The 20,440-nt window shown below is 35.4% G+C and overlaps 1 protein-coding gene across 1 annotated transcript in view; it reads right to left on the bottom strand.

The window, feature by feature from the left end:
- LOC306873915 (potassium voltage-gated channel subfamily KQT member 5-like) overlaps nt 1-20,440 on the bottom strand; it is a 116,742-nt gene that overhangs the window by 4,587 nt on the left and 91,715 nt on the right. The window contains exons 4-12 of the mRNA XM_079423474.1: nt 14,553-14,728; nt 14,252-14,377; nt 12,799-12,909; nt 12,150-12,245; nt 10,711-10,805; nt 9,793-9,819; nt 7,127-7,347; nt 4,953-5,061; nt 2,393-2,524 (exon numbers count right to left, since the gene is read on the bottom strand). Of these exons, the coding sequence (XP_079279600.1) occupies nt 2,393-2,524; nt 4,953-5,061; nt 7,127-7,347; nt 9,793-9,819; nt 10,711-10,805; nt 12,150-12,245; nt 12,799-12,909; nt 14,252-14,377; nt 14,553-14,728 (1,093 nt within the window). The remainder of the gene's footprint in view (nt 1-2,392; nt 2,525-4,952; nt 5,062-7,126; nt 7,348-9,792; nt 9,820-10,710; nt 10,806-12,149; nt 12,246-12,798; nt 12,910-14,251; nt 14,378-14,552; nt 14,729-20,440) is intronic.

The following is a 20,440-nucleotide window of genomic DNA, read 5'->3' as shown; positions in this document are numbered from 1 at the left end:
CATTCAAAATCACACCGCTCCGCTCACATACTCTGATTGTGAGTAACTGTTGCTGTCATGACAGATCTATTTCAGAACCAGCCGCTATGAAAATAATCTGGCTATGGGCGCAGGCCAGTTATTATTGCTGGCGGGCCACTCTTGGCCCGCGGGCCGTCTGTATTGGTTTAGACTATGAAGAAAGTCAGGAACGGTGATGTTCTGTTTTGGTCACATGGTGGCACTGGTCTCACTTCATTATAAACCTGGATCATTTAACTCCAGAGGCTTCACTGATAAAATAATAATATAAAAAAGATACAGATTTAAAGTGACAACTGCCATTGTTATAAAGAGAAAAAATGGCTTGAAAAGAGATACTTGGCATACAACTGTCTGCCTATGTTTTACTTTTTATATTAGACTACATATCAATTCCCAAGGATTTATGAGATAGCAAAGTGTCCACTTATTACATACTTCAGAATCTCAGCATTTGCGTCAATATGTCTTTTGAATATTCTAACTTGATCATGAATACTGAGTAATCATCAGACAGTCTACACATTTGACATTAACCCATATGTAGCAATACAAGGCACACTCTTAAAATTAAAGGCTATTTATGGAACTATTTATACAAAAAATTCTTCTATGGCATCGTGAAGCACCTTTATTTTTAAGAGTGCTGTACACATTTTCAGAGATTGTTTTGAGTCAAAAATGAACTGTATGTAGGCATGATGAATAATCTAACATAATGATTTGTAATAATGATATATAGCTTCTCAAATACTCCACATCACATTGTCCGGCAGAACCTCAGGGCTTGACCACCACCCAGTGACCTATATATGAGCAAGGAGAAGCACTGCCTCAGGGGCATCAGAACAGATGTGATATGATGAAATTAATGTGGTCAACATACCAGTGCGGATATGATATAGACGTCATGAATGTGGCTGCTAATTATCTTTAAATGTCATTGTTGAGTAAATGTTTTATTTATATATTATGCAACATAGACTGATGTTCAAACTGATGTTACACAAGACGAATGTGCTTGATGAATCAAATTCTTGATTGCCTGCACTATTATTAACCTCTGTTGATTGGGCTGCATGTTTAGAAATGCTTGTTGCTGCTCATTTTAAATATATGAGCACTGAATGTAGGTGAAAGTGTTGATTTATAATGAATATGTTGCAATGTGTTTTGATTGGTTGTGTATCAGGTATGACCTCTGTTCCTAATGTGCTGTTAGCTTTAATTTATATGTAAAGAGAGAATGCATAGTGATTAGTACACAAACATGCTTCATTTTGCGCTCATGTGGGTGGTGCGATGCAAGTTCAAACCCTTCCTTTTCCTATCATTTCAAGTGGGAAAAGTACCTGCTGTACTTGTGGACCTGCTGTAAATCAGCTGTAAAATACATTTTATGTCATTATTTAGCTCAAGAGTGTTAATCGATCTACAATAGGCACGATGTTGTTATTCAGCTAGATTCCAGTTCAAAAACAGAGTTGATATTGCAAGATGTGATTCAGCTTAAAAGTAGCTCTACATAAAACAATAGTGACAAGTTTTGCTCTCATCTGATGGAGTCAGTCAGTGTGTTTGTATTGATACATTTCTGAAAGCTAAGTGTCTTTCAAACCCCAACTAAGCAAACAAGAAAGTGACAGTGGCAAGGAACCCAGACTTCATCAGGTGTCACAAATGAAGACAAAGAATTCAGGAGAAACTAGGCTCAGTCTGTGGACCAGTTCTCCTCTAGCTTATATTGCATAGATATATTTACACATACAATATTTACAGATTAATCTGAAGAACAAATGATAAATAAGGATTTACAAAAACTCAGCCACTCACCATTCACCATACTAGTGGACATTTGTTCTTTGTGGCCATTAACAGCAAAATGCTTTCTTACAGTCCACTTGTTTCACTTCATCAGAAGTTTCACTTACTTGATTTTACAGGTGTGTATGCTATAAATCTAAATTTTGGGGTCGATAAGATTTCTCTGGGGTTGGTAAGAAGTCTCTTCTGCTCACCAAGGCTGCATTTATTTTGCATAATATATATATATACAGAATAAACAGTGATGTTGTAAAATACTACTACAACAGTCTTTTTTCTGTATTTTTATATATTTTAAAATATAGGCTAATTTATTCCTCTTATGGCAAAGCTGAATTTTCAGAAGACATTTTGTGTAAACCATCACACTTTTTTCAGGATTCTTTGATGAATATAAATGGAAATCTTTCAACCATTATAAATGTATTTACTGTCACTTTTTTAATGCATTTTGTGGAAAAAAAGTATATATTTAAAAAAAAAAAAAAAAAAAACACTTTTGCATATTGTGGAAAAACATGTTCTGACAGTAGTTGGGTTGTCCTACCTGGTTTGCAGACTTTTAATTCGGTAGAGCATGTCCAGATGACCGGCTGAATATTGCTCTATTACATCCTTTACGTCATATGGGCGCAGAGTTTCCTTAAACTTCTTCTTCGCCACATGGAATTTCATGATCCTGCAAAAGCATATGCTAATGTTATTCTTTCTTTGAAGTCTTACGAAGCACAAAACAGATATGTGAGCACTGAGCACTAATATTTAAAGTGCTAATGTGTCTTGTTCTTTCGGGCAAAATACAGTATGAATGATAATATAAACGACAGTGAATTAACTGATGCTTTTTCAACTAGATTAATGGATCAACAAAAAACAAAACAAACCTTGACCCAATATATTATAAATTAAATTATTTGCAGTTTACATTTGGGGTGACTCAGAATAACCACAGCAATGTTTCTGAAAGGTGATCAAATGACAGCATACACAAGTCCAACCAGACCCCAGCTGAAAGCTACAGGGTTACCACAACGTTTCGCCTACAGCCTGGAATATTCAGTGAAGCAGCACAGCCTAAAGAAGACTGAGTTCATGTTTCATTCCTCATAATAAAAGCAGAAGTGAGAGGCTGGAAAAGATGATCACATACTGCCAATCTAGCACTCAGCTTTCCAATGACCCACACATACTAGACAAAACAAAAAGAAAAGAGTGTGGTTGATGTGTGTGAAGTGTGAACAGTATGACAGTAATCTTCCCTGATAGTGAAATTAGTGAAATTAGATAATGAGACACTGATTCATCTCATGCTCACAGTGGCTGTGAGAATAATTAAATATGACTGACAAGCAGATTTCTGCCGTTTTCATTAAAGGTGATGTGCATATTTTTGTGTATTTATGTTAGGCTATAGAGTTTAAGTAAACCTTTTGTAGTTTGATTTCTCTGAAAATTGTTAAACACTGCAGCTCTGTGGTGCTGTCAGTCAAACATTGCACTCTTTGCTTGAGGCCTGTATACCACAAAGCAGGTTTAAGCAGCGAGCAAGGCAATTCGAGTTTAGTTTGGGCTAATAATGGATTTTATGTACCACACAGGTGACTAAGTAGTTAGGTTCAAAGCTTTGTTGCTTTGAAACATTGCATTATTGTATTTCAGACTACAGTTGAGTATTTTGCTGTATTGAGCCAAGTCACTTATTTTGTCAGAATCAGTGGCAAAATCAGGCAACATAAAAGGAATAGTTCACTCAAAAATTAAAATGTGACTTCTGTATTACTGTGATGATTTTATCAGCTGTTTGGACTTTCATTCTGACGGCACCCATTCACTACAAAGAATCCATTGGTGAGCCAGTGATGTTTGCTTCAAAACACTTTCGTGTGCACACACTTGTGGACTAATCACAAACTTAGGATCAAACCCCGATAAAATTATAAAGAACACTGTGGTATGCTTAGCCAGGTTATGTTTGTTTGGGTTTAAAACTAAAAGCAATTACATAACCTTGAGTTTGTCCAACTGGTCCCACTTTATATTGTGTCCCTATAATACCAATGTACTTACGTAGTAACTAGATGTGTACATATTGTAACCGCAGTGTAAGTACACATTTGTACATAGTATCTACGGATGTAATATTTCTGTAACTACACCATCAAAATGGTATGTGTAAGTACAAATGTGTAACAGGACATTGGTAACAACACTTTTTTTCACTTCACTAAGTATTCATGTAACAGGAATTATATACCTACATTTTGTAACAACTGTATGTACAGTATATGAGTAATTGGAACAATTTGATCCAGGGGGTGGAGATGGGTAGGTTTAGGGGTGGAATGGGATCCAGGGGGTGGAAACGGGTAGGTTTAGGGATATGTAAAGTTGGAGGAGTTGGATCTGAAGTTGGTGGAGTTGGTGCACCACTGTAATACCAGTGTACTTATCTGGTAATTTCTCAGGAAATGTCCACTTAATATAAAGTGTAACCTCCTGGACACCAACCACAATTTATATGTAAAGCCTAACTTACTGGCCTCTGCTGTGTAACATCAGAGTAATTACATGGTAAATCCATAGGAATTGTCTACGTAGTATAACGTGTAACACTTTCTTTACCAAAAAGTGCTGTTAGTCCTGTTACACCTTTGTACTTTCATTACCAAAAAGTCTTTTTACCAATGTCCTGTTACACATTTGTACTTACACATGCCATTCAGGGAGTTGTTACATATGTGTAGTTACACAAATATTAGAGCTGTAGATACTATGTACCAATGTGTACTTACACTGTGGTTACATAGTTACTACATAAGTACACAGGTATTAGGGACACAATATAAAGTGGGACTGTTCAACTTGTTTTGTGACATACTGTACAGACACCAGTCCAACAAAGCAACACTGGCTCAACCATTTGCGTTGTTTGTACCACAAAAAAATGAAAATAAATAAAAAATACTATGCGCTGAAACCTTTAATATGTTTATATCAGTTATCATTGATAGCTCCTCAAATGCTGAACTTTAAATATAATGTCTCGCAGTTCTGAAATACTGCAGCATTGAGAGAAGTGAACTGAAGTGAAGAATCGCTGCTCTTACCTCACTGCTCTGATGACGGTCTTCAGCGCGGGCGGCAGGTCCTCTGCTGACATGTCACAATGACACCCTTTCTCATCAAAAGCCTCATCAACACCAACGTTAGCCTCACCTATGACACACACAATGAAAATTTCAAAAACTGAATTAGCATTTAAGCACATAAAGTCAGTCAGAAAGGAGAGATTACGTGAAAGCCATCACCAAATGAAAAGAATTGGGGGGGGGGGGGGGAATTGAGTGATAAGCAAGAAAAAAAGCATTAATTTTTCATAAAATAAAACAAAAACTTTGGTTCAATCTGGCAGGAGGGTCTCCTATTCAAAGCAACATCTGAGACCAACATCAGAGGAAGAATGCAGCAATTGCAAATTAATATAAACTAATGAAGTAGTGCAGGTCAAACTAAATTGAAACTGAACAATTATATAAATTATATAAAACAGTATATAATAGTTCACATTTTCTGTGTAAAAAAGAGGTGAATGTAGACTCAAGTGCATTTCTGCAGCTACTTTATAAAAGGTTATCTTTAGCTACAGCTATGATGTAAAGCAGAGACTGTGGAAAGGGAAGTGGTGTGTTGGATGCACTGGACTGGTATTTTAGTCAGAAGCAACGGTTTAAAGTTAAAATGTTATAATGATGGATTTGTTTCTTACAAACACACAGCTTTTCACTTTAACTGATAAACTGAGTTGTGTGGATTATTTGTGATGTTTTTATCAGCTGTTTGGACTCTCAATCCGACGGCACCCAGTCACTGCAGAGGATTCATTGGTGAGCAAGTAAAGTAATGCTAAATGTCTCCAAATCTGTTCCCATGAAAAACAAACTCATCTGGTTCATGACCTGAGGGTGAGTAGATTTTCAGATTTTTTTTATTTTTGGGTTTAATATTCCTTTGAAACAAAATAAATAAACAGTGGCTGAAAAATATAAATAAAATAAGAAAACTAAAATTATTATAATACAATTAGAATAAAAAAAAAAAAAATAGTTTGTGGTCATGGAGTACTCATTTGGTGAATAAATTGACCTGTGTCTGAGTGGGAGAAGACATCCCACCTGCAGATGGCGATATGACGTATGGTGCCAGTAAGATTACTCATACATACTGTACAAAGACAGGCACAAAAGGAACTGAATGATGGTTATATTTACATTTAAACCTTGTTAAATTTTGTTACTGTGTTACGTGCATGTTTGTTTGATTCATAAATGATCATGAAGCAGAAATGAAACTTCTGAAGATGTTGCTGGGAATCAGAGAAGGGGATTCTCATACATATTAGACTGTACATGTAAATACTTGTAGCCTTTCGTTGTGGGTCTCCTGCTTGTTTCCTGAAAGTGCTTCACGTCTTAGACACAGAGGCACATTAAGACACTTTTTTTTCATTTACCAATTGACTAAATGCTTCTGATTTTATAATGCAGCCTTTATGATATCTATTGTCTTATAGCTTTCCCATAGGATAAAGACTACAGATTACATCTAAATCATACCACAGAACAGCTGCTTTCATTTCATTTGTAAGCATTTACATTGGTGAATCACAGCCAAAGTAACTGGCAATACATTGACTTCTTTTATTACTGAACTTTTGTATAAAAACAATATCACATTTGAAGTCCTCTGCTGCCCTCCTGCCATTACAGTGAACAGAAATTCATTAAACCCAATCCTAATTACATCACCACATGGCATGCTTACACACTGATAATCTGCTATAAACAAAGAAAAAAAAAGGAAAGATAGAGAAAGGGAAGAAGGAATGAGGAAATAAACGGATCCTAGTTTAGTCAATGGACCCAATCAGGAAAATATGGATTGACAATGATCCCAATCAGATGGACAAACTATTATTTTAATAACAACCAAAATTATGATAACTATAATTATAATCATTATAATCATGACAATCATCATTAGGTTTCTAATGTGTCAACATGGCTGGCCGTAATTATATTGGTAATCTGCTGAAATTCTTTTTTTAAATCGGAGCAGTCACATTGCTATTTATTTGGACGAAAAAAAAGGTTATGTTCAGATTTTGAATTTCATTATGTCTTAATTCATTGTGAATTTAATTATATCTCTTCACTACATAGTCAGTGTAGAATAAAAAGTATTGAGCGGTTCAAAGTTATTCCCCAATCAGAGTGTTGTTCACCTTCAGGGGTGGAGCGTGATTGGCTCTTGAGACGGAGGGAGGGTCTGAATCGGGTGCGGTCATTAAAACTCCAACTCTTCTGGACCTTGGCAGGACTCGATCCATCAGTGCTGATCTCAGCTCCAGGCGAACGTCTGTCTGTAACAGATGTCTGCCTGCTCTTAATGCTCTGTCCACGAGGGCTTGCCATTCTTACCCGGTCCTTAAAACTCAGTTTCTGACTGAGAGGGAAAAAAGAGAGAGAATAAGAGAGTGGAAGAAATAACAGCACTTTCCTTCCTGCCATGAGCCATGGCAATGACCATCAAAGAGCATGAAGTACAAAAGTGCAGAGGCCAAGTTTTATTAGTTCTGCATAGCTTGCTTAGCCCCCCCATAGTATTAGAAGTGCAGTCCAACAAACACTTTAAACAATCATTATGAAAGAGCCCTTCAGGTATAATATGCCAAGATAAAATCTAATGTAAGAAGAAAGACTCTACAGGAGCATTAAAAGAGGGATAAAAATCCTTCAGAAGTAACTTTAATTTTCCAAGAAATATCTATCTATCTATCTATCTATCTATCTATCTATCTATCTATCTATCTATCTATCTATCTATCTATCTATCTATCTATCTATCTATCTATCTATCTATCTATCTATCTATCTATCTATCTATCTATCTATCTATCTATCTATCTTAATTGATTTACTTCAATGTGGCTTGAAAGTATTTTCACTTGATTACAAACATGTTGAGATAATTATTCACAGTGAGTTTAATTGTTATTTTATTGCATGTTTTGTGAGAAATGAAATGCATTTTTCATGCATGACTATTAACATGGCAAATGGTCAACATTGTAGATTATCTTACGTATTTAATGGCTTTGCTAATTTCAGTTATTAAAATCTCTAACAATGAATATTATTTAGTCACATATGAGTTCAGAGATGTTCACAGTTCACTGACGCAGAGTCCATATCAAGACTTTAAAGGTCAAGTTTAAGTTAAATCTCATTTATGGCGAAATGTGAAAATTTGCAGGCAAAAAGGTGAATTGTCTATTGTCAATAGTGTAGCAATTCATAAAGCACTGCTGACAAAGCAGTTTTTTGTTGGTCAATCCGATGAAATCACGTGACCAACTTAAATTCAATGTGAAGTCTGTGTGGAATTTTTTTTGCCCTCATCAGAAACTTGCTAACATGCAGATTTTTATTGAAATGACTGGATTTCGAACACAAAATTGCATCGAGCAACAGTAAATGTGACCAAACTTTTGGAGTCAGATTTACTAACAGATTGCAAGAGCGTAAACAGATGAGTGTTCTACAGAACACCCATGAGAAATCATTATCTGTATTCAGTTTAAGAGAAAATACAATGCAGTCCTCTCTATTTCAGAGAAAACAATAGGATAGACAGCTGAACATGAGTCAGAGAAAAGAGCAGCGGCCACTCAAAAATTCAGCACTGCAATGAGTCATCCACTTCTGCTCAATGTCACATTGGCAACCATACTAATTATGGTATCATTGCCTCTTGGTCATTGATGAGTACTGCATCATAAATGAGTGGATGGATGGTCATTTCACACAAACAACTGGTCAGAATCCACAGAAGCACTATATCCAAACACCTCTTTGAAATGTTCCCTCTCAGACAATTGTTACAGACAAATAGATGAATTGAATTTATTTGTTCTGCACTTAATAAATTCATAATGATGTGGAAATGAATTTGTCTGGCCTTGTTCATACTGACCACACTATTATGGCTCAATCTGAACTTCTATTTTAGTAATTATGCAAATAAAACCACTAGCTCTTCCTGTTATCTGGACTGATGAGAATGATGCATTAGTAGCTGCTGTGTAATGCAGTCATTCAAACAGTCTGACTTGACTTTTCTCATTATTTCTCTCTCTAATTGAAGTCAAGGCCCCCAATAATCACATTTGTCTGGTAAGTGGCAAAACATGAAAACATGAATAAATCTCAATTATTTGCTATTGTATATTCCATTACATCTGTTTAATGTATACATGACTGATGAAAATTAGAGTGCACTTCATAACAGATGGCCGTAAACAGTCCCAGACACCAGAGAGAAGATGATGTTAGCCAAGCTACTGATCAAACATAGAAGCCTGTTTCCTTCTCAAAATAAAATGTAAAAAAGTAAGCGTGAGATGAAGCTTCAAATAAGAAATAAAGTCTCAATTGTGATCAAATCACATTGTGAGATATAAAGTTGCAAGAAACAAAGCCATAAGTGAAAGTTACCTGAATAAAGTCAAATTGCAAATCGCACTAAGATATAAAGTCACAACTTCACAAAATTAAAGTCACAGTTACATGGAATATATTATATATTATTAAGTCACATTGCAAAATATGATGTAAGATTTTGAGATTTAAAGTCACAGTTAAAAGATATGAACTCCCAAATATTAGAAACATAGTTGAAATTACAATAAATAAAGCCTCGTTTTTAGGATAGAAAGTAACATTGTGAGACAAAGTCACAATTACCTTTTTATTTTTTATTCCAAGGAAGAATCAGGCTTGATAGTCAAATGAGGTTTAACACAAGCATAACAACAGCAATGTTTCAAATTCTGTCTCAGTTGTAAATTATTTATAGTATACAGTATATAAGATATAGAACAATACAAACCTTGTAGATGACTCTCCTTGATCCTTCCTTTGGGTGGTGTAGAAAGAGAAACACACAAAAGTGAGGTTTTTTTCAGTGAATCTTCAGCTGACAATGAACTACATAACACAAGTGTTTGATTCACTGGATCTAGTTTATCGTAAAACACTTCATGCATCCTAATGCATCAAAAGCAACAGCCAGTTCAAAACATAATGCATGAATAAATGCAACCATTAGCATATACATGCATATCAAAACATGCAGTATATTGCATGACATTCAAAAGCTCAAGCAAACAAATGTGCCATATTTGAAGCCCTACTAAATGACTAGTTTATTCTCTGTGTATTTAGTAATGATTTTTAGCAGGTCTATTTACATTTCATGGTCCTATGTGATATAAGTGCATATATGAATGACAAACCAAAGGCGCTGAAGTATTTTTCTTAATCAGTTAGACAATTTGACTGCTGCTAATGCTATTTACCAAGACGGAGGACTGTTCATGCACTTCATCTATAATTGGGCCATTATAACAAAATGTGGGCATAAATGCGAAATGGAGAGAAACATTACTGTCCATTCGCATCGTTTTTTCCCTTTCACTTTGAAAGAAAGACTGCAATCAGGTGATTTCATGGACAGCTAGCCCTACATTAGACCTGCTATTGTCTGTAACAATAGATCCTGGTTTATAATGTTTTATTGTGGATGACTATGAACATATCAGAAAAATCCGAAATGGACAATGTACTTTTCTGAATGTTGTAATGAAGAGGACGTGAAAAGAAGAATGGAACGTGAGGGAGGCCGGCACAATTATGTTACACGGGGAAATCAAACAAATAAAGGGAAAGAGGAAAGTTTTCCTCTGTGGAAATATAATGAATGAAGCGAGGGAACAGACAGGAAATGCTGCCAGGGGTTTGTACCTACTTTGTAGGACTGCAGGTATGCAACGCCTTCAAATGAGGTTTCCAGGTAGCAACGGAAACCGAGTTCTCATCAGCCGCATAGCTACGCCACACACACTACATGCAAAAATATATAAAACCAAAAGAACAAGGGATAAAGGAAGAAGAGGAAGAAACAGAAGAAGAACAAGCCCATAGAAGAGAAAGAGAAGAAAAACAAAACAAAAAAGAAAAAAAAGCAGATTAGTAAACAAACTACACAGGGTTTTTTTTCGGTCAGAGCAGGCATCCATACATGCCTCAGGACAGGGACTGTAGACTCATAGTGACGCCAAGTGGCCTCAAGGTAAGGACGACTACCATCGGTGGAGTGATATCGCCACACAGCCTTATTCAGGGTTAGGGAGAGTTAAACATTGTAAGCAGAAATATAAAGCACACACACACACACACTCACTCACTCACTCACTCACTTGTATTCCTATCACTATGGGGACATTCTATAGGTGTAATGGTTTTCTACTGTACAAACTGCATTTTCTTTCCCCTTCCCCTAAACCTACACCTCAGACAAAATGCTATTTTCGATTTTCAAAACACTTCATTCTGCATGATTTATAAGCTGTTTTCCCCTCAAGGTCAAAATTTACTGGTATTACTGTACTTGTGGGGACATTTGGTCCTCATAATGTAGGGAGTATCAGACACACACACACACACACGTTGGTTTTTGTGGTTTATGGGGACTCTCCATAGGCGTAATGGTTTTTATACTGAACAAACTGTGAGTGCTATTGCCCTACACCAACCCTACACCTAAACTTAGCCCTCACAGGAGACTTTGTGCATTTTTAGATTTTCAAAAAACACCATTTAGTATATTTTTTAAGCCTTTTGAATTACGGGGTAATACCTCTATTGTAATACCTCTGTCATACCCATGTCATTATACAAATTTGTGTCCTCATAAACCATATAAACATGCACACACACACACACACACACACACACTTGCATTTGTAGTTTACAGGGACTCTCTATAGGCGGAACACACATGTTTCCATGTTTTATGAGGACAATCCCCCAATGCATTTTGCAACAAACTCTTAATTGCTGGTATGAAAACCAAATCTGTCCATATTAAAACCAGCATGTCCAAGCAAATAAAGTCCCTTTGCTGTGAAGTGAACCATATTTGTCTGTTAGGTAAGACTATCCGCAGTCTCACCCATTTCAGAAAAGATTTATTAGGCAACAAAGACCATTGTGGTGCATTCAGACACAAATAAAAGTTATATAAAAACATATGAGACCATTAGCAAACAGTACTCTACTCAGAGGCATGCCATTTAACATAAAAATCTGTGTCATGAAAAATGACACTATAAACCAAATTCTATTGTACAGGATTTTCTAATATCCCCAAATGTGAGGGCAGATGTAATGACTCTGGTGTCTGACCTGTATGAGGCAGGCAGCAGGGTTCCTTCTCTTCTCAAAGTGCTTCTGTCTGTGCTGTTCTTGAACCTTCAGGGCAAAACCGGAACCCAAAATACCCTGCAATGCAAGTAAAGTAGAACCATGTCACTAATACTATAGTTTAGATTGGCACAATATGACTGTAGGAAACAGATTCATGCTAGCAGCACTAAAAGTAAAAGCACTTTCCAGTATCAACAAGCAACAGTATTATATTTTTTATATATATGTTATATGTATATCCCTCAACGTTTGTCATTTCATGATAAAAAAGAGGAAGTCCAAAGGGGTGAGCTGTTTAATTCGAAATTAGAACATCCATTTCCACTATTTACATCAACTCATTTAGGCTGATTTGTAAATTTGGCTGCAAACCTTGTTGCTGCCTTTGCATTTCACAAAGACACCAAATAAAATTCTGCTTTAGGAAAATTTAGCAGCCAATAATAAGATTTCATTGTGTACAGAAGGCTGAAAACCAAGAAGAACATTAGCGACTGTCTCAATTATGCAAATGATTTATGCAAATTATTTTCTTTATTGGTGTCGTATCTGGAGAAGTGGCAAGATAAACAAAGACTGGATTAATACTGTAGGTAGTGTAAGGAAACATGGTATGAGAATAGTTTACCGCAGGCAGAGTGAAGAAGGAGATCCCAAGCAGGGCAAAGCCAGCAGATAGCATTCGTCCAGTCCAGGTTTTAGGAGTCTTATCTCCATAACCTATAGTAGTGAGGGTGATCTAATTAAACAAACAAACAAAAATAAAAAAATAAAACAAGAGGGTCAATAGAGAATGTTCAATAACTCTTATTATTATAAGAGAAAATAATAATTTATGACAGAAAGTCCTTCAGGACTCAGATGTAAAATTGTTTGCAATTGTGCAAACAAAATTTAATTTATATTTTTTTAACTGATTTTTTTTTTTTTTTTTTTTTTTTGTATTTACATTTTTAAATGTGATTCTAATGCATTTATTAATATTACCACAAACTGTATACACTGTAAAAAAAAAAAAAAAAAAATGGGCAAACTTAGAAGTTTAAGGCAACCAGATTTTTTATTTGTCTTGTTTTAAGTTTATACAACAAATAGTTGAGAAATTTCCTAAAAAATAAGTTGAGAAAACTCAAATATTTGCTGAAGCTGGTTGCCTTAAACTTTTAAGTTGGCTCAAATTTTTATTTTTTATTTTTTTTACAGTGTAGGCCAAACATTATTCACCATTATAAATATGATGTAAACTGAACAAAAACAATTCTTCTTTCTGAATGTCTCTTTCTAAATTCATGCTCTAACCAGACAATTATTAACTGCATAAAACACAGAATGGTCGACATAAACCATGTTTATCTTCACTGCAAGTGAGCTGTATTTAGTGTAGTTTGAGTTATTTTCTTTTTGCCTTGTGAAATTTTGTTTATGGGTTTTGAGGATGATTTCAAGCAACATTTGGCATCTGGCTAATTGGCTAACTTTTACCTATTGACAGATTGAATTTGCATGACCTCATTGTGACCTCATCAAAAGAGATATGCTAGATCATTTTTTTATACTTCTGAATGTGTTTATCTCTTTACTTATGAATATACTGTATGTGTATGTGTATTTGTCTTTTTCTTTTGGGCTGAAACAACCTGTATGAGCCTGAAATCTATTCTCTGAACCATCAAGCGTATCCAAGCGAGACCAGAGATGGCGTTTGTCATTTGTGCCTTCATGATTACTTTCTATCATCTCCATGGAAATGGAATCTAATGGGCCTCCATATAACCTTTATGAAAAAGGTTTCAATTTCCCAAACAAGGTGGAAGGAAATGATCAAAAGGCTGAAAAGTGTGAGCCTGAAATTATTACTGCAATTTGATATCAATGATCATATCAAACTGAAATGTCTTTCAGTTTTCCAGTTAATGTTGGACATTAGCAAGAGCGGCCAAAATTACCCAGGAATAATTGTATAAGAGTCACAGAAGTGCTACGTATCTGGCACCACAATAACTTCTTTTGCCAAGCTCTGTATAGGTCAGAATATTACTATATTACTATATTGTGAAGAGATGTGGGGTGTGGAGACTCACCGTGCCCCACCACAATGCATCCGCATAGGTGGCAAAGTCTTTATTGAACTCTTTTTCCACTAGATACACCAGGAAAGAGGAAAATATGAGCACAAGGAACCCAATGTACCAGGCAGTGACCAATTCCTGTTAGACAGAGAAGCAGATACCGACATTTAGAGGTCACCAGGATGATACTTACAAAAGTACAAAAAGCACTGCAGAATATGATACAGTAGTTTTTGCTTATAAAACAAAGCATGCATTTAAATTATTAGTATATCAAAGTAACTCAAAAGCAAATAATTATTATTCTTATTACCTTGCTGTGTGCATAAACTACAGATCCCAGAAGCTTCCAAGTTCCTCCACGGCGGTCCATGCGTACCATTCGCAGGATCTGTAAGAACCGTAAGCTTCGCAGTGCAGATGTTGCCAAAATGTTGCTTTGACTCCCAGCCGAAACCACCGCAACAGAGGCGATAAGCACTATAATGTCTGACAGTTGGGTAAAAGAAAAGAAAAAATTATGTCAGAAAACATTTTACATAGCATATTACAGGAGATATCATTTTGCATGTGTGTTTTAAGAGCATATCAAATTCTAAAATATTTATTTAGTTAGTTACAAGGTCCTCTGGACAGTTTAATTCTGACCGGTTAAATGTTTTTGCATTTGGCAACATACCAGTTTCATTTCTCTCATCTTGTTGCCAGGCCAATTGTTTTTATGTTATAATGCACTATTTTTCTTAGTGGATAATAAAAGAGATTCCAAATGGGTGATCAGGGCTCAGAAAACATCTTTTTAGGGAGATTAAAAGAGCTACACCTTCTCATTAAGACAAAGCTGTCCGTTTTAAAATATGAGGTTCTTAAAAAAAAAATTACCTGCATTTTTTTTTCTTCTTTTCTGTTTAATCTTTGAAAGTGGCACTTGATTTCCTCTGTGACCTGTCCTTGTATTAATTATACGGTATATCCCATCAGACAAAAGGATCCAATAATTAATAAATCTCAACCTTTTTTGGACTTTAAGGCCACCTGTTTCGTCCAGCATTCAATCTGTAATTATATTGCTTTTCCCACAATGTTTTTTTTAATAACAAAAACTGTGAGCATAGCGAATTAATTGACTAATGATTCACTTTCTGGAAGTTTCAAGAATTGCATGTTCTTCAATAAAAACACTGAGTGGAGAAAAAAATATTTCAGATTACATCTTAATTTTGTATATAATTGTAATTTTTATATAATTAATTTTAATCTTAGTTTTAGTGCTGGGCAACGATTAATCGCGATTAATTGCATCCAAAATAAAAGTTTTTGTGTACATAATATATGTGTGTGTACTTTGTATATTTATAATTTATATAAAAAGACACACGTACAGTATATATTTGGAAAATATTTGCATGTATATATTCATATAATTTATATTATATATAAATATATTTAATATATGAACATAGCATATTTTTCTTAAATATATTATTGCATGTATATTTATACTGTATATACAAACTAAATATACACAGTACACACACATATATTATGTACACAAAAACTTTTATTTTGGATGCAATTAATCGCTGGCCAGGACTACTTAGTTTTTAAGTGTTAGTTTTCTGAGGCCTCCTAGTGGACTCAGACTCCGTGGTTGACAACACCGCTGAATATCAATGAAACATATGTCTTTTGTTTATAAATGCGTAAATATCTCATTAACCGGAAACATTTAAATCTAGTTTAACTGTAAATGAGAATGACATCTCTTCAGCTCAAACTAGACAAATTACTTCTCAAATGAGAGTTCACAGTGGAACATAGCCATTCTGTTCATGTAAATTGCAGTATTGAAAAGAGTGATTTGCAAACTGTTATTGTGCCCATATTCTGTGGGAAACTAGTATTGAGGGAGGGGAAAAGAGAGAAAGAGACAGAAAGAACAAGCGAAGGACACGGGAAGTTCACACAGAAACCACATCCACTTGGAGAAGCGACATCAAACCCTCAAAAAACACAAACAACTCCAAGGCACTACTTAACTGCAATAATATTTTCTTTCTCTTTCTGATCCTCCCTCTAATTTCTCATATACTTTGTAGTCGATGAACTCAAAGTTTCCAGAGAGAGGGCCTTCATGCTCAGCCACTCTACTGCTCTGTGCTGAAGTCTGTCGTTATAAGTCAAATCAACACATTACATGTGTTCTTAAAGTCTTTGGGGAGTCTCGAGCTGGGAGAGAAAATGCTTATTTAGGTGTAGCAGTGCACTCTGGATCTATAAATTATGACTCCGTTATCCAGCACAGCAGAGAGATGACTCATGAACTCAATGAAAAATACATCAGGCCTTCACATGAAAGAGACCACCATCACAATTCATAATCAGCCCTGTTGAAATTCTGCCCTGTTGACAATTAAAAAAAGAATGATGAAGTATTATGGAATTTTGGGTCCCAAAGCCTGAAACCCCTAATGACAATGCTTTTATTTGACATTTGTATAATATAGTATAATACAGATTACATAAAATATATAACAATTTCAAAGTCCTACTTTTTATGTTTATGTCAGATTTAAACGACAGCAATATTATAGACAGAGAACTTGTATTTTAGCTAAGCTTTGACAAACTCAACTACATCTTGGATGGCCTGAGCTTGAGTTTATTTTCAGAAAATTCTCAACTATTCCTTTAAAACAGATTTTGAATGCCAGATTTTTTGTAAGGTCAATGCTATATATTGTATATTCTGTACATATGTAACATATTGTAGGCACTGTATATCCTGTACCTCTGCTTATTGCACTTCTGGTTAGATGCTAACTGCATTTCGTTGCCCTGTACCTTACAGTACATGTGCAATGACAATAAAGTTGAATCTAATCTAATCTAATCTAAAAATATCCTAAATGAGAAAAACTTCCTAAATGAGAAATATAGCTATACAATGCAGTATAGAAATCTTTGGCTTAAACTGAATGGCAGAATATGTTGACTGTTACTTGACAAGTTTATGCAAGCTAAATATATCTGAAATATGTTTTTTTCTTTGTGCAATATGTGATGAACTAACTTTGAGAACAGCCAGGGGATACCCATTCTTCATGTTGCTATAAACTGCTGGAGGGTACAACAAAATCCCATGCATCATCATCCGAACACCATTCTTTCTTTGACAGGGTTCATTCATCAGTTTAACACTCAACTGCCATTTAATGGCGGCTAATGACTTGTGGAATCAATTAGGAAACATACACTCAATTTAATTGTGACAAAGCAAAATAAACCCTGTCTGAGTAAGTTTATTCTGGAAACAGCTTCCCAACCCATTTGTTAAAAACAAACAAACAAAAAAATGAAAACTACTTAAAAAACTTTCCAGCAACAACCATAGTATATGATGCATGAATGCAGTATTTCCTAAAACATGTTGCTGCTAGTCCGATGTTCGCAACACTGTTTACCCTCAGGTCCTGTAGGACCTCTCGGTTCATAAACATTCACTCATAATGAGTTTTAAATTAAAATCAATCACCTGTTATTAATTCTTAGTGCATTCTATTTCCATTAACATCACATTGATGAAATGTGGCTGTAAATGTGTGTGCGTGGTATAAAGTGACTTTAGCCAGAAAGAAAATGAAATAATTCTACATTTGCCTGCTATAAAACCACCTTCACAAGGTTTGGAAATTTTCTTAAATATTTCTACATTCAAACTTGTTTCAAGAAGTAGCCTAATGGTTATATGATGAGGTTTCACATGGATATGGATATTGAATGCCTAAAGACCAACCATTAATCAAATTATCACCACATTATTTGATATTATAAGTGGGTATTTTTCAGGTTTTAACATTTTAGTTGCTGCCTAGTTCAATATGATTCCAGTACTGAGACATTTGCTCCCTATTAATTCCCAGAATGCCTGCCTAACAAAGTGTGAACAATAATAAATCCAAATGGTCAAGGATGAGCACAAGTGTGAATATATGAAATAAGTAGAGGTCGACCGATTGATCGGCCGCCGATTTTGCTGCAAATTAGGCCGATTAATATACAGGCGTGTCTGCAAGCAACACTTGATGCTGCCTCGTGCTGCAAGCAGATTGCCATTCCACTGGCACAATGGATAACCCTGTGATGTCCCCCTCTGCCTTCTAACTTTTTGAAGAGAGAACTACATGGTAGAGCTGTACGATTAATCGAAATCAAATCGCAATCATGATTTGCTAATCGCAAAGCCTGCGATGTGGACGCGATATTACTCTGATCCAGAGCATATGCATGACTGCTAGCCTTGAGTGACAGTCTGACTAACCAACAGAGTGAGCGCACCTCCGTTCTCCCCGATCAGCACTGCTCTAGCCAACTGCGTAAACACACACCGTTTAAAAAGGGTCGGATCGAAAGTTAGGCAAATTAAAACTAAAGAAAACATATATATATATATATATATATATATATATATATATATATATATATATATATATATATATATATATATATATATATATATATATATATATACACACTGCATTTTCGCTAATTCAGAAGACCGCACACACAGTCCGTGTCTCTGAATGCTTCTCGCTCCGCTCTGCCCCACGCTGCGCCTCTCCCGCGTCTCACGAACGAGCCGCACACACTTTTATACTCTCTTTTATACTTTCTTTTATTCTTTTATACTTTTACATCTCGCGTCCGGTTCTGCTCCGCAAATCTCTCACGAGCGCATGGCAATATGGACGAGGCGCGCAACCTGTGTCCACTCGTGCCTGGCTCCGTGTTTAAAATTAAGTCTAACTGCTTGTTCATTTCACTTGGATGAAATGAAACATTCAGCACATTTTCCACTTGTTCTTAAAATCCCCAAAATACATAAAAATGAATAAACCAGCCCGTGTAACATGTAAAACTTTAATAATTGACTAAAGAAATACAGTTCTTTATTTATAAAAAATAAACAAATATTTCCTGTGAAATTCAGTAATTCTGTGAAGTACAGGTGTATCTCAATAAATTAGAATGTCGTGGAAAAGTTCATTTATTTCAGTAATTCAACTCAAATTGGGAATCTTGTGTATTAAATCAATTCAATGCACACAGACTGAAGTAGTTTAAGACTTTGGTTCTTTTAATTGTGATGATTTAGGCTCACATTTAACAAAAACCCACCAATTCACTCTCTCAACAAATTAGAATACTTCATAAGACCAATACAAAAACATTTTTAGTGAATTGTTGGACTTCTGGAAAGTATGTTCATTTACTGTATATGTACTCAATACTTGGTAGGGCTCCTTTTGCTTTAATTACTTCCTCAATTCGCCTTGGCATGGAGGTGATCAGTTTGTGGCACTGTTGAGGTGGTATGGAAGCCCAGGTTTCTTTGATAGCGGCCTTCAGGTCATCTGCATTGTTGGGTCTGGTGTCTCTCATCTTCCTCTTGACAATAACCCATAGATTCTCTATGGGGTTCAGGTCAGGCAATGAATCTAAAATATACGACTTACAAGAAAAAACTTTTTCACCACTTTCTAATTTATTGAGATGCACCTTTACATAATAAATAATATTTTGGCATTCAACTACATCGCGAATAAGGAAACATTTGATTTTGTGTCGAATGAGAGACCTAACGTTGGTTTCAGTTTCGTTTTAGCCTAAATGAATTTGTTTTGGCTTGTCGTTTAGCTAGCTTCTTATACTTTTAATTCTTGTTTTTTCTAAATAGCCTACTGTTAATTGAAAGCATTTGTTGTGGAGTGAGGGGAACTAAAATAGCCTAGCTATGTTTACAGGATTTATTATAATGTTTGTAAACATTTCACGTCGGGATTAGGCCTATTTCTGAAAGAAATAATAAAATGCGACTTATACGTGACTTTCTCTCTCTCTCTCTCTCTCTCTCTCTCTCTCTCTCTCTCTAAAAAACACAATTTTTATATGCACAGCATATTTTAACCATGCAGCAAACCTTTTTAAATATTTTGATAAATGACTGAAAAAAAATGAACATCCCTGAGATGAAGGGGAAAAAAAAAGAAAGAAAATCGGCCAAACATATCGGCCCCAAAAAAATTGTCATCATATATCGGCCATTGGCTGCCCTGATTGCTAAATATCGCATCGGCATTGGCATCGGCCAGAGAAAAACCCATATCAGTCGACCTCTAGAAATAAGTATGCATCTTATTT

The sequence above is a fragment of the Barbus barbus genome (genome assembly GCF_936440315.1).
Source record: "Barbus barbus genome assembly, chromosome: 8".
Taxonomy (NCBI): domain Eukaryota; kingdom Metazoa; phylum Chordata; class Actinopteri; order Cypriniformes; family Cyprinidae; genus Barbus; species Barbus barbus.
Note: the sequence above shows the minus strand (reverse complement) of the source record. Positions and strands in the feature narration are given on the sequence as shown.